Genomic DNA, 23,562 nt, shown 5'->3' with positions numbered 1-23,562 from the left:
TAAAAGTAGTTCCAAAATGTTTGTGTTCGATAATGAGAAAATCTGATCCATTGCTTTGGTCGCTCGGGTCACTGTGACCAATCTTTGATTATTTCAATTAATAGGAACACCACTATTCCACATAACAAAGACTTTCTTAATTCAGATTTTTTCTACTTACCATATTTTGCACAGATATAAACTTTTGTTTTTGTCTTTCAACCACACACCTATCCAACATTTTTGGATGAAAAAAATCTAAATTTCCAGGTGATAAAACGTCCAAAGCCTTCAGAGCTTACTCTGTCCTGTCAGGTTTTTTCCCTCTCTTGTTCAAGTTGTACTGTTTCTGGAAGGACATGACAGATATGCGGTTGACCAGGAACTGCCCCTCGGTGATTGTCATCTGTAAACACGGGAAAATCTGCTACAATCTGGTTAAATAACTACAAAACCGCAGAAAAAAACAAAACTGGAGGTGAAAAATATCTCGTCATCATCAACTACACAGGCATCTTTCTACTCCAGCGAGGGAAACCTTCGCTAAGTGTGTGAGAGGGAAGGAGTTCCTTCCGGTTCCCTACCATATTTTAGGGGAAACATTACATTATAGGGTTCGACCCTATATATTGTAATTAATTTTGGGGCTTTTAGTTATTTTAGTGAGTTCTTGTAATTGTTGTGTTAGGTTTTGTTAATAATTTTATATATTAATTTATAAATATTATTTGGGATGGGGAGAGGTACAACACCAATACACAGGACGGTCATAAAAGTGGAACAGATGTACACTGACTTTCTCACGAGAAAGTGTTATATATCTGGAAGACCACAGAGTGGCAATTTTTGTTGTTGTTGTTTATTTCATTTGTTTAGAGGGCGGTTAGGTTGCCCAGTGGTTAAAGCGTTCGCTCGTCACGCCGAAGACCCGGGTTCGAATCCCCACATGGGTACAATGTGTGAAGCCCATTTCTGGTGTCCCCCGCCGTGATGTTGCTGGAATATTGCTAAAAGCGGCGTAAAACTAAACTCAGTCAGTCAGTCAGTCATTTCTTTAGTGTTAAATTTTGTATACAGTCAAGCAACGTTGTCTCGATATTCATGGCTCCAAGAAAAAGTTATCGGAACTTCGAGACATCTGCCCAGGGCATATCATCACATATCACTGTGTCAGAAAGGAAACCAAACAATTTAGAAACTACTCCACAATCACATGCTAGTCAAGTGATTACACAAAACTCTCGTTGGATTCTCAGTATCTTTTGATTTGAAACTGTAATCCTTTATCAGTAGTGTTTAGTCGTAACAGTGAGTACTTCCGTCTTAATTAATCCTAAATTAAATAACAAACAAGTGACCTCTTCAACTCAATTAGCCCTAGTTAGTTTACACTGCCGCATCCCTTTGATTCAAGCCGCACCGCGTGTAAACGTGTGGAAACGACCTCAGTTCAGAGGGATACTTGCCCATGACAGGTAGGTGAATATCGGGTTTCTTTGCAAATATCAAGTTAAAAGGGTAATTTTGCTTTAAATTTCTGAAAATCTTTAGTCCAATCATATTGGCGTAGTTTGAGGCTAAAATTTAGTAGCAACTACTTATAAAATCGTAGTGGTTGGCATCTCTGGATTTGTTTGATGTGGGCCATTTTGACAAGGCGGACCTGTTACTGTCCAAGATTCTTTTCAAAATCTCTTACTTTGAGGTAAAGTTTCCAATGCTGTGTTGAAAGGTTGATAATAACCAACAACAGATGGAGAGTATAAGAATCGAGTCAACCAAATATGACATTTAAAAACAACTGCTCAAATATTGGAAACACATGTCATTCAATGCAGTCTGAGGTAACAATCTAATCCTGTAGACATTTTTGTGGATGACTTTACAACTCACATTCTCATAATGCGTGTCCAGTTTAACGGGGTCAAGGATGTAGTCAGGGTATCCAATCATGTCTGAGACGGTAATGACCTTCTCAATGGCAACGTCCCGAGTCTGGTCGTCCATCCAGGCGACTGTGTTCAAGTTTCTCGTGAATGCAGTTTCAATGTTGTCGATAGTGTTCAGGACTCTTGTAAACAATGGAAACCATTCACAATCACTCAATAGAAAGTGGAATCAGGTTTAATGTCATGCTAATGTTGGTGGATTAGCGTAATAATAATAATAATAATAATAACTAGGATTGCCTCCTCACAATACTGACGGCTTTCAGACCTTCCCATACACTCCCCTGCGGGCTACCTCTTCACTTGTACCGCTTTTGAACGCCAGCTGAGCTGCCGATTTAAGGGCTAGAAAGCCGCTCAAAACCCAGGCAGAACACGCTGACAATCGGAGCTGGATCGGTGAAATGCAGCCGGGTCGCGGGTCATACCTTTTAAGTAGTTCTGAGAAGATATAGTTCTTCTCATGAACTGGCTGGAATTCGCTGTCCTTGGGTCTCGGGTCCAAACGATTAGTGTTCTGGGATCGCCATGATCCTAGCTATCTGACGATACGTGCATTATACTGCACCTTGTGAAACAACCATAGATTTATGTGTGTATATAGTGCATTTCTTAAACAACCATTCAAAAATTTGAAATAAAACTCATTTCTGACTCTGTACTTGGCAATGTTTATTAATGCAAACTTGTTCTCGACGCTGTATGGATAATGCCGATGTAATGTAAAGGTCAATTCAAGGGCAAGTATTTCTTTAGGCATTGAATGACATTTCAGCAAAGATTTATACAAACCTGTAGAGGTTATGAATTCTTGAAGAAAGTCCTCCTTTGGGGTACAAATAAGCATTAAATGTCCATTTTAAATCCCACGACAGTTGTAACTATATTTTTAATAAAATATTTACAAAACAAAACTCGCTTTTATCTTGTGAGACCACTCCCTACAGGGCCCCACCGACCAACACAGCCAAGAGCAGGTAACTCTCGGCGCCTACCTCGTGACTCTTCACTTTTTCATGCTGAACGGTCAGACAGAATGAGGGGAGGGCGGTGGAGCGACTTCAGTTGAGGACTTTCTTCAAAGAATTCATAACTCCTACAGGTTTGTATAATTCTTTTCAGAAGAAGTCCTCCTGGGGTACATATAAGCATAAGGACAGACTCCCCAAAGATATTTGAGACGGGAGTGGCATTCTGTCTGGCAACAACTAAACCCGGGTGGAGGAAATCTACAACCGATAATGGAAATAGAAAACACCGAGCCACCTGACCGCTGATGTCAATCAGACGGGCATGGAACTAGAGAGCCCAAGCTTATATGTCAATTGGCTCAATATCAATGACATAAAACCCCTTCCAACCATTACAATGGAAGGAATGTATGGGAACATGCCGTAAACAACTCCCAACCCTAATATAGCCCCAGCCAGACAATCGTACGAGAGGTATATAAGGCAACAGTAAAGTTTCAAAAATTTAAACGCTTACAAAGCCAATAAACCCAGGAGTCGAAGCTTAATAAGTACTGCAAACTACTGCTCAATGCAGCCCCCTGTTTGGAAGAGGGCTTGCCGACCTCGATAAAACCCAGAGAAATTATTAGCCTCGGGCTAAAACTTTCTGAGGAAATCGAACCAGTACAAACGCCATGCATTGTAATGACCGTGAAAACACCCCCACCAAACACCCTCTCGGCGGAGAGGGTAAAGTGTAGGCCACCATCCCACAAAAGCCGATTAACACAGACTCCCAAATAACGGGCTCGAAGAGGGAAAACTGTAAGCGCATAAAAATCCCCTGAATAGCCGAAAGCGAAATCGCAACATATGTTGGCTCACCATTACACTAACCTGGACACGCGACATACGCTCGAAGAGAGCATACCAAACAGTGCCCCCGTGGGGGTTCGCGACCCAATCTGGCCGCAAGACGGGTTAATAGCATAGGACTGGTTAAAGCTGCTCAAACGGACCCCTCGCTTTGAAGGGGACGAAGGGACGATGTACATCTAAACTGCACCCATCCCGAAAGCGATGGGCTAATAATGATGTAGTGATATGAAATATATCGACATTGAACACAGAATCGATACCAATGACCAGTTACTAACTTGGTCAGGGTGGCAGGTCACTTCCACTGGAGAGAACCGAAATCAACCGGAAAGCAATCCATCCTTAGAATGCGTCAAAGTTGGTAATGGCGACGAAGGCGCTCTGCTGGCTCCAAAGAGCTTATTGCAGAACCGATCTTTCGATTGAGCAGTGCCGCTGTGTATTATCAACAAAGCTGCATCCGCCCTCACCCAGTTCGCCTTCAACCCTCAGGGGAGGTAAACCGATCATTGTAACCATACACCACGGAAACAAGCCAATGAGATAAAGTGCGCTTGTTAGCAGACTCCCCTAGTCTTCCGCCACCAAACAGCAAGTATGGGTACCCGCGACGGATCCCTTTGTTCGCTTCGTTTGCGACAGGCACGGGTGAGCAATCGACAGATTGGTCCCCGGTGCGAAGGGTTGGTAGTAGTGGAAGCGCGACATGAGCAGTCACGCGGAGCAATATCGCATTGAGAGTGGTAGGTATCCGAGTCGAATACGACATGATCAGTATAAAATACTGTCAGTGTCGGGTCAGTGGAATCGTGATGGATGTAAATCTCGACCTTTCTACCAGAGTTCACCACAACATAAAGTCGCCTTCCACCGCCAACAAGTGAAGCGAGAGAGACGATATAATTGAAAATTAGGGCCAGACAGCCAATTGTGAATAAGTGGCAATTTTTAAGGTGGGCTGGTCACGACGCGGGGCTGTCTAACCCTGTTCATGCCAGCGCTACGACGCCGATGTAATGCAGAGGATGCTGCTCTAGGCAGAGCACCATCGAACGAGGTGTGAAACGCGGAAAATAGCCATGGAGTACCCGCAATGGTGGAGGTCATAAGGCTCTCAACCAAAACGAAGGTTATAGTAACTCCAATATCCCAACTAAGTCCGCAGAATAGGGATTATGAAATCCTCTATCTGCACACCAGCTACTTCACCTATCAACACACTGAACGGGTGTCGTAATCCCAGGCAGAATTGTGTTCTGCAACGGTTGCAGGAATCTCGCGGTGTTATACCCGACAGAGGCCGGGCCACCCAGTGAACCGGTGGATTCGCGTGGCTCGCGCAGAGTGAGAATGTCTGGTCGAAGAGGTAATTCGAACCCGGGCGCAAGGGATCGAACACCAACCTGACTGCTTGTCAATTCCAGCACATTGATGTGCAGGTTGTGACTTCGCCTCAAGAGGCTGCAGGTCACCCAGAACATCGCCTCTAACCCGGTAGGGATGTATCTGGTTGGACTGAGAGCTTAATGGTGTCTCCAGGGGTTCGGGACCCTGGTAGAGATTTCTGACGCCTGTCCATCTGGCGGTAGCTGGTTAATAATTCGCCAGTTTCAGAATCTGATCGTGAGGTCAAGAGGACTCAACAGTTATCTGAAACCACGATGAGTCAGTCGCCTAACGGGTGACAACACCGCACTGGCGATCTGGCTATCTGAGCTGTAATAAACCCTCAATTTGGTGAACACCCTTGGCACCGTGAATGTAGCCCCTAAGGAGAGCAATACCTAAACTGGTAGCATCGCCCCACCAAACAAGAAACCGAAGGTAAATCTTGAAATCAGGGTGCAATGGAACAAGGAGGGACGCCGACTGAGGTCGATTGACGGCGCCAATCCTCGTCTCGCAGATGAGATCACCGAGCTGCGTTCCATCTTGAAGGACAGTAAATTCTATAAACTTGTTCAGCTTCTCAGATGAGAATGGGTCTGAACATTCCGGCTCAGTAATGGCAACTATGAAATAAGTGAGTCAAACCCCACATATTCCTGACCATTGAAACCACCACACTTGGTTGCCTAGCCCAGCAAAGACTGGATCTGGGCACGGAGTATTGTCACCGCCTTTCCGGGAAGCCGACACAGAGTGTGTCGTCCACCGTGTTTGCGGCAGAATATAAGGTAATCCCCAGCAGTCGGTAACTTAACGCTTGTCGATGTTTGGGGCACCTGAGGAAGTAACGAGAAGCTCAACAGACTTCCGTGATTCTTCGAACTGTCCCGGCGATATGCCCATAAATCGCCTTCATCATTTGACTGGCACAGCTACAATGCAGTCCCTAGCCAGATGAGAGTTGCCCTCGCCAGATGCCGCCCAGAGTCGCCGACGGTGTGGTCTCCAATCGGCTTCCTTCCTTTCCACCAGTTCCTCAGCAGCGCCGAGAGATGCGAAGTGGAGCATACAGCCGCTGAGCTGTGAAGGGGAAAGAACGGCAGACTTAAGGGAGAGTGTGAGGAGGCCTTGTCCCGGATGCCGCTGAAGGCAGGTATCCGGAGGCTTAACTCCAACGGCGTTCGGTAGTCGACATGGACAACACCTGAGGCAAACACAGCAAAGCGATTCTATCTCAAGACTTACCCCTCAGGGATCTAACCTACTTAGTGGTAAGTTCAAAGTAGCCGAAAATGAGCCGGCTCAAATCGACTTGTCCACTGTACGAAGCCTGAACCCCGACCAGGCACATGTGATAAGCCTGACAATCAAGGTTTCACAAGCACTCAGACAGACTCTCGAGCGGGCGAGGTGACAGTCACACCCACAGCACACTCGATGGCATCTAGGTCAATACGCCGATAGACATCAGGCCGCGAGACCTGAACTACCGGGCGCCGAGACCTGAACTACCGGAGTCGGAATCTGGCGCCTACCAGTGCCGGTAACCTGGGTCGGCGCTACCCACGGGTTCAGAGAACCGCGAGCCGGCTCAGCTGTTCTAGACCCAACCCTATCCCCAGACACGAGGAGTAGCCTGATAAATCAGGTTTCCCAAGCACTTCCAAAAGCGACTGAGCGAGATAGTCAAACATAGCCTATAGCTATATAAATACCCATACATACACATGTATGTATCGTAAGTGCGGGTCGGGCGGCTCGAAGTTCGAACCCCGATCCCCAACACATGGGAGTGGCCTGACAATGCAGGGCCTCCCTGGTGTACACGGGTAGACCTCGGGCGCCGAGGTGATCGGCAGCTCAGTACACTCAACGCCTCTTGGCCAGGGCATCGAGCAGACATCAGGCCAAGACCTGAGCTAACAGCCGGGATCTGCTCCATACCGGGGCAAGCCCAGGTCGGTGCTAGTCCGACCTGCAGTCCCGGTGACACAAGGGAGTAGCCTGGCAATGCAGGTCGCCTGGTGGACACAGGTAGACCTAGGAGCCGCTGAGGCGATCGGCAGCTCAGTGGAACCCAGACCGGGCCGGAGAGGAACCTGCCGATATACAGGTTTCCCGGCAACCCCGACTGACCACGCATTGCCGAGGTGGTCCTCGGTGAGCTGGTCGGCTTCAGGCTTAATCGCCAGTCAGGGCACCAGGGCAAAACCTGCAGGGCAAAACCTGCATCGCCGGGCGCCAGGCGCTCGTGACGAACCTGGAGTCCGGCTAGGTCGCCACAAGGTGCGCCGGCTGAGGTGTCCGAAGCTGGTTCGTTTGCGCTTCGGCGCATGATCGCCAGTCAGGGCACCAGGCTAAGACAGGGCAAAACATGCATCGCCGGGCGCTTAGGCTCCGCGGACGAACCTGAGCCCGGGCTGTCGCTACAAGGTGCCGGGCGTCACACATCACCTGAGCCAAAGCCAGGATCAAGCTGCCCGGGAGGAGGCGCGTCTCTCCAGCCAGAGCTCCGGCCGCAGCCAACCCCCAGATGCGCCGTCCGGATCCACCCCCTCGACAGGCGCTTGAGCTCCTTTGCGGAACTCCAGACAGCACCGCGGTCAATCGGGCGGGAATTTCACCACAGACGCACACCTGGTGAACTTACCTTCGAGATCAACACTTTGCGAGCCAAGCCCTTACGGAGCCCGACATCGCAAGACTATCAATCATCGAATTGACATTATGTTGAAGAATATGTTGCTGCAATAGTGAAGCAAATTGAGTCATATTTAAGTCAGCAACATTGTTTTGGGAAACGATAAAGGGATTTCCTTAGAAACCTTTTATCAAATATCATCCTCGCCTGAAGCAGATTAGTGAAAACATAAAATCTGGCGCATCGGAAAGAATGCGCCGCGGAGGCGAAAACCCAGATAAAACCACAACCTCGGCCTATGAGCCACGCTTGTGTAAAACGTAGGGAAATATGTATCATAATACAACATAATGTAACAGGAATATTGACGCAAGGGCGCTTTATTATGAGCATCCTTGATCGCCGTGGAGCCGCCCTCGGCTAAACACCGGAGGCACACTTTATAACCATCCTGTGGCGTAGTGTGCATGGCACAACGCGACAGGGCTTTTAAACTGCAACAAACAGAACCACGCCAGTGTTACTAGCAGGAACTGTGAAGCAGCAAACACATAAACACAAGTAATAGCAAGAATAACCGCGACGGGCTTATATATAAATGCTACAAGCCACAGCCATTTAAATACTAAAACATACAATGCAAAGCAGAAAAGGCTAGCCACCCTGCGTACTACCAGTGATAGAGTAAAGTTGAGTGATACGTAAACTAACACTATCAAAATTACTCAACAACGACTTACCACAAATTCGCTGAAAAGAAAGAGAATTTAGGCAAGCCTACCATATAATATGCAAACATAATATATGAACTCCCTACTACAAGCTACCAATAACATATAGCAAGGAAACCACGATCGCTACGGTCCGCTACCATCTTTGCCTGCCACATGGCTGGAAAACAGAGAACCCACGGCAAAGTTACAACAAAAAGATGAATGAAAATATCCACATATGACGTCCATCTAACGCCTGTATGCAGAGAAAAGGAACCATACATACAGATTGAGACTCTTTACACCCATCGATCGGTAGGAGAGCAAACTCGAAACGAACACCACGCATGTCTATTCAACAGAACGACAGCATGAAAAGTGAGGTACGAGGTAGACGGCGAGAGTTACCTGCTCTTGGCTGTGTTGGTCCGGTGGGGCCCTGTCTCACAAGACAAAACGAGTTTTTTGTTTTGTAAATATTTATTAAAAATATAGTTACAACTGTCGTAGGATTTAAAATGGACATTTTAATGCTTATATGTACCCCAAGGAGGACTTCTTCTGAAAAAGAATTGACAGCTCCTTGTCATTGTCAATTACATCTGTCGGTGAAATTCACATCGTCTCCCATATCTGCACGTGGACCACGCTTTGCAGTGGTAGTCTCTTTATAGGACGCATATACTATAAGAGAGATTACTGGTAAATGTTGCAGACTTTGTTGTGGTCAAAAAGTCAAGTGTATTCTTCTCACACTGAGGCTGGTAAACTGCTGGAGAGATCACATCCTGGCAATTCCAGAACACTAATTCTTTTGAATGTACACCTAAGAACAACGGAGTTACGGCCTGTTACAGAGGGAACTATTTCTGTGGGCACTAGAAAACCAGGACGTGGGCAGTGTTGCTAGATTTTACGACACTTCCTCCAGCTATCTCACAACTGTCACAATTGACAAAATGTGAAATCCTAATGTGCCACCCTGTTTGTGTCGTAATTGTGTCGTAATTATTGACTTTTACATAATAATAATGTGAAGCAAAGATGTTCCACATTTCATTATATACAGTTTGGTACCTTCAAAAATGAAATCCATTGTGCTTTCGCAGAGCTGTGAACCCTATAAAAATGCGTTTTACCAAAAATTGACCAACTTCCAAGGGCAATAACTCCGACACTATTCAAGATATCGACATGAGTTGAACAAACTCAGAAGTCCGGAGTGTGGGCTTTAAAAGGATATATAGAACACTATTGTACTATTTGCCGTTCAGGAGCAGAAGATTGTTAAATACAGGCACCGGCCAAAAAGCGCGAAATGTGCAAAATCGCTGGCTGTGTTTGTGTCGAATGGTGACGTAATTATTGATTTTACATAACCATGATGTGAAGCAAAATGTTTCCCATTCAATTACCTACAGGTTGGTACTTAGAAGAATGGAATCCATTGATTTTTCGCAGAGTTTTGACCTTTCTTTAACCCTATGAAAATGTGTCTTAGAAAATTCACCGACTTCCAAGGGCGATAACTCCCAAACAGTTCAAGATATCGGTTATGCCTTTGAAAAATTAAGGTGTCCAGAGTATTGGCTTTCCAACGGCGTATCAAACACGATTGTACTTTATGCCGTTCTGGAGAAGAAGATTTTCAAACACAGGCACCGTCAAATCGTGAAAATCGGCAAAAATTTCAGTTGTTTCAAAATAGCGGAAAATTTGACCTGCCGGCCAACTTTTGCTATGGGTTGAATCGTTGGGGAATGGTGCTGTCTACATTGAGTGAAAATTTGGTCAATTTATCTCTTATAGTTTTTGAGATATTGAGGTGTAAAGATTTCGACATTTTGGGTTGTCGGCCCTAACCGGAAGCCGGAAGTCTGGATTTTTTCAACTATGTATCAATTTCAGCACAAAGGCTATCATCCCTGAAAGTTTCACGAACATCGACCCAGCGGTTAGGTCAGGAGAGCTGTCACAAAATTTGTACAAATAATAATAAAAAGAAGAGGAATAATATTCGGATAATAACAGTAGGTCTTCCAGACTTTCGTCTGAAGACCTAATAATAATAATGAGGGTACTTATACCGCTCAATACTCCACACCACAAAGGGGCATGCTCAAAGAGCGCACAAACACCACAACATTATTACCCCAGATAACCCAACCTGCCCGTTAGGTGCTAGAAGGTTATGTAGTCATACGGCTTATCCTACCAGGCACCCATTTTCTGCTGGGTGAACAGAGGCAATTCACAATCACTCAAGTCTAGGGTTGGGTATTGCCAAAATTTTCGCATTGCAATATATTGTGAAAGTGTAACACATGGTTTACGGTAATTAAATTACTGTTTCCTTTCTTTGAAACAATGCCACTGGCCACTATCAGGACTCAGATGTAACTGTACAAGAGATCAATTGAAAATGTTTCCAATTTGAAGACTTCGCTTTGGAACTCGAGAAAAGCGCCTCAGAAGGCGTCCGCCATTTTGGTTTGTTTATCCCACAACGAAAGTGCCAGTACCAATTCTATTTTGTTTTATTTATATAGTTTAAAAGTCACCCAAATGCAATTATATATGACCAATAAACATGATCAAAACTATTAATGTATAATAATATAAATGGGTTAACTAAGGTAATGAAATTACTGTTTTCCTTTCTTTTGAAACAATGCCACTGGCCACTATCAGGACTCAGATGTAACTGTACAAGAGATCAAATGAAAATGTTTCCAATTTGAAGACTTCATGAAGACTAGCCACTGTCAGGACTCAGATGTGATTGACAAATAAACATTCTCAAAACTATTAATGTATAATAATATACATGAAATACAAATGCTATTAGTATTTTTCACTACATCACGAAAATGGTCACGGAAATTGCTGATCGTATCGGGTGAACTGCTTCGCAAAAAATGTACCGCAATATATGGCATTGTGAAGTTCAAATTTCAATATACTGGTTAACCGATATTATCGCCCATCCCTACTCAAGACGGAAGTGGAACAGATTTAGTGTTGGTGGTGGTAAGACCCGTATGATTCCCCACATGGGTACAAATGCAAGACCTGTAAGATTCCTACACGGTACATGTATTAAGGTCATGATTCCCATGGGTACAATGCATGGGTACAATGTATTAAGATCCGGCATGATTCACATGGGTACAATGTATTAAGGACCACGGTATGATTCCCCACATGGGTACAATGTATTAAGACTCGGTATGATTCCCTCACATGGCAACAATGTATTAAGACCCGGTATGATTCCCACATGGGTACAATGTATTAAGACCCGGTATGATTCCCACATGGGCCAATGTATTAAGACTCGGTATGATTCCGGTATAAGTATGGCAATGTATTAAGACCCGGTATCGGGTATTCCCCACATGGGTACAATGTATTAAGACCGGCATGATTCCCACATGGGTACAATGTATTAAGACTCGGTATGATTCCCCACATGGGTACAATGTATTAAGACCCGGTATGATTCCCACATGGGTACAATGTATTAAGACCCGGGTATGATTCCCACATGGGTACAATGTATTAAGACCCGGGTATGATTCCCCACATGGGTACAATGTATTAAGACCCGGGTATGATTCCCCACATGGGTACAATGTATTAAGACTCCGGTAGGATCTCCATGATTACAATGCCCGGCATGATCATGGGTACAATGTATTAAGACCGGTATGATTCCCCACATGGGTACAATGTATTAAGGCTCCGGGTATGATTCCCACATGGGTACAATGTATTAAGACCCGGGTATGATTCCCACATGGTATAGTTAGCAATGTATTAAGGTCCGAATCTCCACATGGGTACATATGATTAAGACCTGGTATGATTCATGGGTACAATGTATTAAGACTCCGGTATGATTCCCCACATGGGTACAATGTATTAAGACTCGGTATGATTCCCACATGGGTACAATGTATTAAGGCCCCCATTGATGGTATGATTCCCACATGGGTACAATGTATTAAGGTTCGGGTATGATTCCCACATGGGTACAATGTATTAAGGCCTGAGTATGATTCCCCATGGCATGCAAGGTTAATGTATTAAGACCTGCGGTTGCCTGATTCCCACATGGGTACAATGTATTAAGACCTGGTATGATTCCCCACATGGGTACAATGTATTACAATTCCCCACAAGCATTAAGGCCTGGGTATGATTCCCACATGGGTACAATGTATTAAGACCCGGTATGATTCCCCACATGGGTACAATGTATTAAGACCTGGGTATGATTCCCCATATGGGAACGTATTAAGGCTCCGGTATGATTCTCCACATGGGTACAATGTATTAAGACCTCCGTATGATTCCCAACATGGGTGCAATGTATTAATGTATTAAGGGTACAATGTATTAAGGTATGATTCCCACATGGGTACAATGTATTAAGGTCTGGGTATGATTCCCACATGGGTACAATGTATTAAGGGTACCATCCCAATGTATTAAGGCCCCACATGGGTACAATGTATTAAGGCTCAATTCCCATTATGCCCTGGGTATGATTCCCTACATGGGTACAATGTATTAAGGCTGGTATGATTCCCACATGGGTACAATGTATTAAGGCCTGGGTATGATTCCCCACATGGGTACAATGTATTAAGGCCCGGTATGATTCCCAAAGAATCCGGCATGCTTCCAGCGATTCCACATGGGTACAATGTATTAAGGTATCCCCGGCATGATTCCACACATGGGTACAATGTATTAAGCCCATCATAATTCCGGCATGACTACATGGGTACAATGTACTTAAGGCCTGGGTATGATTCCCACATGGGTACAATGTATTAAGGTCCTGGGTATGATTCCCCACATGGGTACAATGTATTAAGACCCGGGTATGATTCCCCACATGGGTACAATGTATTAAGGCCTGGGTATGATTCCCCACATGGGTACAATGTATTAAGGCTCGGGTATGAATCTCCACATGGGTACAATGTATTAAGGCTCGGGTATGATTCCCCACATGGGTCTAAAACGCCACACTCAATTTAATCCATCCCTAAAGTCATCTATAAAGTTTGTGTATTTTACTTCCAAAATTCTTCAATGCCACTCAGCATCCGAAAACTTCGCGACTCACGAGAAATATAAGAAGTTGTTACCCAAACAGTTTGTGAATATCGTATTTCCAAACTTCTAGAATGCTACACAAAGAAGCCGCCTGCTTTACTCACCTCCCTGTTTGCTGTCTGGCGGAACTTCTCCTGCACGAGGGTTCTCGCCATTAACGGCACGGGCATCACTGGTCTTGAAGACACAGCTGCCACCGCTGGCTGATCGCCAGACACCCCGGTCTCGCCTTTCGCCAGGATGAGCGCGAGGCATCCACCTAACTTGTCGGGCAGGTATCCTGAAGCATGCTGAGGACCTGCCACATCATATAGTTGGCCAGCACTCTGTAACATGAACTCAATGTATGGCAGCGGTCTGTAAATAATCCAGTCTGGACCAGATAATCCAGTGATCAACAGCATGAGCATCGATCTATGCAATTGGGTGAGTGAGTTTAGTTTTATGCCGCGACTCAGCAATATTCCAGCTATATGGCAGCGGTCTGTAAATAATCCAGTCTGGACCAGATAATCCAGTGATCAACAGTTATGAGCATTGATCTATGCAATTGGGTGATTGAGTTTACTTTTATGCCACACTCAGCAATATTCCAGCTATATGGCAGCGGTCTGTAAATAATCGAAGTCTCGACCAGACAATCAAGTGATCAACAGCATGAGCATCGATCTATGCAATTGGGTGAGTGAGTTTAGTTTTATGCCGCGACTCAGAAATATTCCAGCCATATGGCAGCTGCCTGTAAATAATCCAGTCTGACCAGATAATCCAGTGATCAACAGCATGAGCATCGATCCATGCAATTGGGTGTTTGAGTTTACTTTTATGCCGCGACTCAGCAATATTCCAGCTATATGGCAGCGGTTTCAGAAATAATCGAGTCTGGACCAGATAATCCAGTGATCAACAGCATGACTGACTGACTGACTGAGTTTGGTTTTACGCCGCTTTTAGCAATATTCCAGCAACATCTCGGCGGGGGACACCAGAAATGGGCTTCACACATTTCAACAGCATGAGCATCGATCTATGCAATTGGGTGTTTGAGTTTACTTTTATGCCGCACTCAGCAATATTCCAGCTATATGGCAGCGGTCTGTAAATAATCCAGTCTCGACCAGATAATCAAGTGATCAACAGCATGAGCATTGATCTATGCAATTGGGTGAGTGAGTTTAGTTTTACGCAGCACTCAGCAATATTCCAGCTATATGGCAGCGGTCTGCAGACAATCCAGTGATCAACAGCATGAGCATCGATCTATGCAATTTGACACAATGACATGCATCTACCAAGTCAGCGAGTAGGGGTGTCGCGATACGCGAATGTATCGATGCATCGATACATTTTTACTGACGATACGATACGCGATACATGCTTGCGTGTATCGATTCCTTTTTTAAAACTTTATCGATTCAAATTTTTATGCTATATCCATCTCCGCCAAAAGTCTTGATAGTAAAATTATACCAGACCGTCCGATAAATAGATGTTGCTAGCTTTACTTAAAAATAGGTTGAAACTAACAGCTTTTGTGATTGGCTAGACTATTTTGATGGACCAATCAGCGAGCCGACGCTGCCGTAAGGTAATGCTATGAAAAGGTGCTAAAATTATGCATCGCGATACGCATCGTGATCGCGGACCTTCAAATCGCGATATCGATCGATCGCGGAGATTGTGTATCGTGATTTCTTCTATCAGCTTAGTCTGACCACCGATCCCGCTAGTCTTCAATTCTTAAGACAACATTTGCTGAAGATAAATTATAACCCAAATCTGTACAATGGTACTCACCCTTGGGTGTTTTGATGACGCCGCCAAGCTTTTAAAGTAGTCCACAGTGTACACCACAATCTCCTCCGACAAAGGAATGTTCGCCTTAAACAGCTTATCAACGTGTGTCTTGACTGTAAACTGGGGAAGAGGATGAAGAGGTTAGGATTCTGTATTATCAGGTTGTTTTCTTACAGACACAGTTTCTTGTATAACAATCTTCCAGGTTTAACCAATGTGTGTGAAATAGTCTGGCATCAAAGTTACCAGTCTTAAATTTCAAAAGGTTAAGCAAACATTTGTGTACTTTTCCAGAAACTCTGAGTATATAAGAATGCCAGGACAGATTTGTAATATACCTTCACTCATATCTATGACGATTTTGCCACACAAAAGACGAGTATTTGATTTTGAAACACTGCCAACCGTATGTTTCTGTCACCAACTGAAAAGTTGCATGAAGATGGGACATGCACAGGCACAGGCACATGCACAGGCACAGGCACAGGGATTTACAGGACGCAAATTCCTGCATCCTAAACGCATAAAAATTGACAATGGACGCAATAAAATTTATTAAAGAATCCACGGGATGCAGAAAAAGTCCAAATATTTTTTTGTAAAGATTCCAATCAAGTAACAATAAGTTATCACTGAGTTTGCTAGTAGTTGGGTTATGGTATCATTTGCAATTTAATTACTGAAACAATGTGATGATCATGATACACAATGCAATAACAGTATTAATAATAGTATTTAAGTGTCTGGGATCCCCATTGTGTTGTCCAGGACCCATGAAAGTTAAGAGTATGAGTCCCAGGGACCCTCAAATACAGGACTCCAGGTAAATCCCTGAGGCATATACACGCCGACAGGCATGCTCAAGACGCGACACTTACATGACCTTGATAGGCGTGAAATGAAAACTGTGTGAACTGCTGGAAATGACAGCAATCCGGTTAATTAAGTAAACTCAAAGCAAAAAATACGGCATATTCTGACTGACTGACTGAGTACAGTTTTACCGCGTTTTAGCAATATTCCAACAATATCACGGCGGGGACACCACAAAATGGGGTTCACAAATTGTACCCATGTGGGGAATCGAACCCGGCAAGTATATTATGAAGAGGGAGAAACTCTGATCGTGGGTACCCTCTGATTCAGAAAAAGATTATTTATTAGATTTTTAAAATGCTTGATGGTAGTATTTATCAAAGAAAGGGGAACTTCTGTGTTTATTTTCATGAACTAAGGGTTTCGCTTGCAAGTGCCATAGGTGGGACTGGATGAGCTCAGCTTTGGTGAACACAAGTCATTAAAATTCCCTGCGACAAATACAGTGGCTTGTTGAGGTAGGGACATTTCAGACATTTAGCACAACCAAAATTTTGCTATGAATGGGCTAGAGACAGGCAGCTGTTTCACACCCTGTACATGACAAATCAAATCTAGTTGAATGTATGCAAGAGTTATCTCCATAGATGTCAAAGTGAGTGAGTGAGTGAGTATGGTTTTATCGCTTTTAGCAATATTCCAGCAATATCATATGGGAACCCCAGAAATGAGCTTCACATAGTGTGCCCATTTGGGGAATCGAACCGGGTCTTCTGTGTGACGAGAAATAAATAGATGTCAAATACTCACATCACACAAAGGGAACATTTGTATCAGTTGGCAGATTAGAAAAACTTCAATTTTGCTGAAAGGAAATTCTTCTTTCCTCCAATATCAGAATATTACCTCTCTACAGAAGGTAACTACAGTCGAGCACCGTTGTCTCAATATTCATGGGACCAAGAAAAATATCGAAGTTATCTGAACTTGAGACATGCGACCAGGGCCTGTCATATCATATCACTATGAAAGAAAACAAAACACTTCTCAGTATGTTTTGATTCTGAAACTATAATCTGTGTTTAGTCATAACAGTGAGTACTTCCTAATTAGTTCCTTCTTAATTAATCCTAATTTAAAGGCAACACTAAGGTGACATAATCCCCTAATGCGCAAATATCAAATCAAACTTAAAAGTAATGAAAGTTTAAGATGAAGTTAAATGTCAACAAAACATGACCAGTCAACCTCTCTTGATATCTTGCTCTTTAGTTGTTCAAACACACAAATATTTTCAAGACTGACTTTGACCTTGACATGAATGTCATAGTGTATGAATATGCAAAATGGTACTAAAGAAATTGCTTGTTGAAAAACATTCAAAGGGAAGTCTTGAAAGCTCTATTAGGAAAATCCAGTGAATTCAGGTTAACATGCTGAAATATTCAAAGTGTCACAGTGACCTTGAAAATTATGTGAAGGTCACCGAAAATTGACTGGGTCTTGCACTTTCCCTAGATGAAGCTTGGTGTCAAATATGAAGAAAGTCCAGAGAATGGTTCTTGAGATATCTCGCTGACCATTTTAACATGCAGGTTAACATATTGAAATCTTCAAAGTGTCGCTGTGACCTTGAAAATAAAGTGAAGGTCACCATAATCGACTGGGCCCTGTGCTTTCCCTGGATGAAGCATGACGTCAAATATGAAGAAAAATCCAGAAAATGGTTCTTGAGATATCTCGCTGACAAGCATAACATGCAGGTTAATATGCTGAAATCTTCAAAGTGTCACCATGGCCTTGAAAATTATGTGAAGGTCACCAAAATCGACTGGGCCTTGCACTTTCCCTAGACGAAGCTTGGTGTCAAATATGAAGAAAGTCCAGTGAATGGTTCTTGAGATATCTCGCTGACCATTTTAACATGCAGGTTAACATATTGAAATCTTCAAAGTGTCGCTGTGACCTTGAAAATAAAGTGAAGGGTCACCATATTCGACTGGGCCCTGTGCCTTCCCTGGATGAAGCATGGTGTCAAATATGAAGAAAATCCAGTAAATGGTTCTTGAGATATCTCTCGCTGACAAGCATAACATGCAGGTAATATGCTGAAATCTTCAAAGTGTCGCCATGGCCTTGAAAAATTATGTGAAGGTCACCAAAATCGACTGCGCCCTGTGCTTTCCATAGATAAAGCTTGGTTTTGAATAGGAAGAAAATCTAGTGAACGGTTCTTGAGATATCTCGCTGACAAGAGTAAAATGTCAAAGTCCCCTTGTGACCTTGAAATTAATGTCAAGGTCACCACACCTGACTGGGACCTTTCTTATACTGTGATGAAGCTAGGTACCAAATATGAAAAGAATCTAGTCAACGGTTCTTAAGATATTCCAATTAATACGGACGTACAGATGGATCTGGATGGAGCCTAATACTATAATAACAAGTTACACCTTCAACAAGCAAGTTACACCTTCAACTCAATTAGCCCTAACTAGTTGGCACTACCAAAGTCCCTGTAAACGACCGTGAATGGCTGGAAACAGAGGATACTTGCTTATGAAAGGTAGGTGAATATCAGGTTTCTTTGCAACTATCGAGTTAAAAGGGCAATTTTGCTTGTTAAGACCATGAAAATATCGAGATATCCGAGAAATATCGAGACATCCGTGATCGCAAAAGAGCTTGAATAGGATAAATTAATAAGGATTTTGCTGAGAGACAACTGGGATATCGAAGTTATCAGAGTTCGACACAACGGTGCTCGACTCGACTATGCTTCTACAATTTACAATAACCATTAATATATTACATGCCAATGATGATTGTATGGCCAATTTACAATTCCCTGACAAGAGAGGATGAAGTATATAAACCCACCTGGCTGCCTATAATGGTCTGGAACTCCTCTAGAGTCATCTTGTGGTAAATAGCCACGGGATCTACAAGCTCCTCCTTCGGCATGAAGATCTGTTACAACACACGGAAACCTGATTACAACCATACAGTGGCATCTGTTACAACATAGAGGAGACAAGATCTGCTGTAACATAGGAGGGACAGAGTCTGCTACAACACAGGAGAGACAGAGTCTGTTACAACACAGGAGAGACAGAGTCTGTTACAACACAGGAGAGACAGAGTCTGTTACAACACAGGAGAGACAGAGTCTGTTACAACACAGGAGAGACAGAGTCTGTTACAACACAGGAGAGACAGAGTCTGTTACAACACAGGAGAGACAGAGTCTGTTACAACACAGGAGAGACAGAGTCTGTTACAACACAGGAGAGACAGAGTCTGTTACAACACAGGAGAGACAGAGTCTGTTACAACACAGGAGAGACAGAGTCTGTTACAACACAGGAGAGACAGAGTCTGTTACAACACAGGAGAGACAGAGTCTGTTACAACACACGGAAACCTGATTACAACCATACAGTGGCATCTGTTACAACGTGGAGGAGACAAGATCTGCTGTAACATAGGAGAGACAGAGTCTGTTACAACACACGGAAACCTGATTACAACCATACAGTGGCATCTGTTACAACGTGAGGAGAGACAAGATCTGCTGTAACATAGGAGAGACAGAGTCTGTTACAACACACGGAAACCTGATTACAACCATACAGTGGCATCTGTTACAACGTAGAGGAGACAAGATCTGCTGTAACATAGGAGAGACAGAGTCTGTTACAACACAGGAGAGACAGAGTCTGTTACAACACAGGAGAGACAGAGTCTGTTACAACACAGGAGAGACAGAGTCTGTTACAACACAGGAGAGACAGAGTCTGTTACAACACAGGAGAGACAGAGTCTGTTACAACACAGGAGAGACAGAGTCTGTTACAACACAGGAGAGACAGAGTCTGTTACAACACAGGAGAGACAGAGTCTACAACAACACAGGAGAGACAGAGTCTGTTACAACACAGGAGAGACAGAGTCTGTTACAACACAGGAGAGACAGAGTCTGTTACAACACAGGAGAGACAGAGTCTGTTACAACACAGGAGAGACAGAGTCTGTTACAACACAGGAGAGACAGAGTCTGTTACAACACAGGAGAGACAGAGTCTGTTACAACACAGGAGAGACAGAGTCTGTTACAACACAGGAGAGACAGAGTCTGTTACAACACAGGAGAGACAGAGTCTGTTACAACACAGGAGAGACAGAGTCTGTTACAACACAGGAGAGACAGAGTCTGTTACAACACAGGAGAGACAGAGTCTGTTACAACACAGGAGAGACAGAGTCTGTTACAACACAGGAGAGACAGAGTCTGTTACAACACAGGAGAGACAGAGTCAGTTACAACACACAGGAGAGACAGAGTCTGTTACAACATAGGAGAGACAGAGTCTGTTACAACACAGGAGAGACAGAGTCTGTTACAACACAGGAGAGACAGAGTCTGTTACAACACAGGAGAGACAGAGTCTGTTACAACACAGGAGAGACAGAGTCTGTTACAACACAGGAGAGACAGAGTCTGTTACAACACAGGAGAGACAGAGTCTGTTACAACACAGGAGAGACAGAGTCTGTTACAACACAGGAGAGACAGAGTCTGTTACAACACAGGAGAGACAGAGTCTGTTACAACACAGGAGAGACAGAGTCTGTTACAACACAGGAGAGACAGAGTCTGTTACAACACAGGAGAGACAGAGTCTGTTACAACACAGGAGAGACAGAGTCTGTTACAACACAGGAGAGACAGAGTCTGTTACAACACAGGAGAGACAGAGTCTGTTACAACACAGGAGAGACAGAGTCTGTTACAACACAGGAGAGACAGAGTCTGTTACAACACAGGAGAGACAGAGTCTGTTACAACACAGGAGAGACAGAGTCTGTTACAACACAGGAGAGACAGAGTCTGTTACAACACAGGAGAGACAGAGTCTGTTACAACACAGGAGAGACAGAGTCTGTTACAACACAGGAGAGACAGAGTCTGTTACAACACAGGAGAGACAGAGTCTGTTACAACACAGGAGAGACAGAGTCTGTTACAACACAGGAGAGACAGAGTCTGTTACAACACAGGAGAGACAGAGTCTGTTACAACACAGGAGAGACAGAGTCTGTTACAACACAGGAGAGACAGAGTCTGTTACAACACAGGAGAGACAGAGTCTGTTACAACACAGGAGAGACAGAGTCTGTTACAACACAGGAGAGACAGAGTCTGTTACAACACAGGAGAGACAGAGTCTGTTACAACACAGGAGAGACAGAGTCTGTTACAACACAGGAGAGACAGAGTCTGTTACAACACAGGAGAGACAGAGTCTGTTACAACACAGGAGAGACAGAGTCTGTTACAACACAGGAGAGACAGAGTCTGTTACAACACAGGGAGAGACAGAGTCTGTTACAACACAGGAGAGACAGAGTCTGTTACAACACAGGAGAGACAGAGTCTGTTACAACACAGGAGAGACAGAGTCTGTTACAACAGGAGTCACAACACAGGAGAGACAGAGTCTGTTACAACACAGGAGAGACAGAGTCTGTTACAACACAGGAGAGACAGAGTCTGTTACAACACAGGAGAGACAGAGTCTGTTACAACACAGGAGAGACAGAGTCTGTTACAACACAGGAGAGTCAGTTAACACACAGGACAGGAGACAGAGTCTGTTACAACACAGGAGAGACAGAGTCTGTTACAACACAGGAGAGACAGAGTCTGTTACAACACAGGAGAGACAGAGTCTGTTACAACACAGGAGAGACAGAGTCTGTTACAACACAGGAGAGACAGAGTCTGTTACAACACAGGAGAGACAGAGTCTGTTACAACACAGGAGAGACAGAGTCTGTTACAACACTGACAACAGGAGAGACAGAGTCTGTTACAACACAGGAGAGACAGAGTCTGTTACAACACAGGAGAGACAGAGTCTGTTACAACACAGGAGAGACAGAGTCTGTTACAACACAGGAGAGACAGAGTCTGTTACAACACAGGAGAGACAGAGTCTGTTACAACACAGGAGAGACAGAGTCTGTTACAACACAGGAGAGACAGAGTCTGTTACAACACAGGAGAGACAGAGTCTGTTACAACACAGGAGAGACAGAGTCTGTTACAACACAGGAGAGAGTCAGGAGTCTGTTACAACACAGGAGAGACAGAGTCTGTTACAACACAGGAGAGACAGAGTCTGTTACAACACAGGAGAGACAGAGTCTGTTACAACACAGGAGAGACAGAGTCTGTTACAACACAGGAGAGACAGAGTCTGTTACAACACAGGAGAGACAGAGTCTGTTACAACACAGGAGAGACAGAGTCTGTTACAACACAGGAGAGACAGAGTCTGTTACAACACAGGAGAGACAGAGTCTGTTACAACACAGGAGAGACAGAGTCTGTTACAACACAGGAGAGACAGAGTCTGTTACAACACAGGAGAGACAGAGTCTGTTACAACACAGGAGAGACAGAGTCTGTTACAACACAGGAGAGAGACAGAGTCTGTTACAACACAGGAGAGACAGAGTCTGTTACAACACAGGAGAGACAGAGTCTGTTACAACACAGGAGAGACAGAGTCTGTTACAACACAGGAGAGACAGAGTCTGTTACAACACAGGAGAGACAGAGTCTGTTACAACACAGGAGAGACAGAGTCTGTTACAACACAGGAGAGACAGAGTCTGTTACAACACAGGAGAGACAGAGTCTGTTACAACACAGGAGAGACAGAGTCTGTTACAACACAGGAGAGACAGAGTCTGTTACAACACAGGAGAGACAGAGTCTGTTACAACACAGGAGAGACAGAGTCTGTTACAACACACAGGAGAGACAGAGTCTGTTACAACACAGGAGAGACAGAGTCTGTTACAACACAGGAGAGACAGAGTCTGTTACAACACAGGAGAGACAGAGTCTGTTACAACACAGGAGAGACAGAGTCTGTTACAACACAGGAGAGACAGAGTCTGTTACAAACAGGAGAGACAGAGTCTGTTACAACACAGGAGAGACAGAGTCTGTTACAACACAGGAGAGACAGAGTCTGTTACAACACAGGAGAGACAGAGTCTGTTACAACAGACAGGAGAGACAGAGTCTGTTACAACACAGGAGAGACAGAGTCTGTTACAACACACAGGAGAGACAGAGTCTGTTACAACACAGGAGAGACAGAGTCTGTTACAACACAGGAGAGACAGAGTCTGTTACAACACAGGAGAGACAGAGTCTGTTACAACACAGGAGAGACAGAGTCTGTTACAACACAGGAGAGACAGAGTCTGTTACAACACAGGAGAGACAGAGTCTGTTA

The 23,562-nt window shown here is 44.2% G+C and overlaps 1 protein-coding gene across 6 annotated transcripts in view; it reads right to left on the bottom strand.

Annotated features, from left to right (window-relative positions):
* Positions 1-302: 302 nt before the first annotated feature.
* Positions 303-23,562, bottom strand: part of LOC124265001 (endothelin-converting enzyme 1-like) — a 92,339-nt gene continuing 69,079 nt past the window's right edge. For all 6 annotated transcript variants that reach the window (XM_046699779.1, XM_046699781.1, XM_046699780.1 and 3 more), the window contains 5 exons: positions 19,127-19,216; positions 15,427-15,550; positions 13,738-13,959; positions 1,873-2,048; positions 303-385 (listed from right to left, as the gene is read on the bottom strand). In XM_046699779.1, the coding sequence (XP_046555735.1) occupies positions 13,940-13,959; positions 15,427-15,550; positions 19,127-19,216 (234 nt within the window). In that variant the 3' untranslated portion in view covers positions 303-385; positions 1,873-2,048; positions 13,738-13,939. The remainder of the gene's footprint in view (positions 386-1,872; positions 2,049-13,737; positions 13,960-15,426; positions 15,551-19,126; positions 19,217-23,562) is intronic.

The sequence above is a fragment of the Haliotis rubra genome, unplaced genomic scaffold, assembly GCF_003918875.1.
Source record: "Haliotis rubra isolate DU_JTF1 unplaced genomic scaffold, ASM391887v1 Scf955, whole genome shotgun sequence".
NCBI classification, from domain to species: Eukaryota; Metazoa; Mollusca; class Gastropoda; order Lepetellida; family Haliotidae; genus Haliotis; species Haliotis rubra.
Note: the sequence above shows the minus strand (reverse complement) of the source record. Positions and strands in the feature narration are given on the sequence as shown.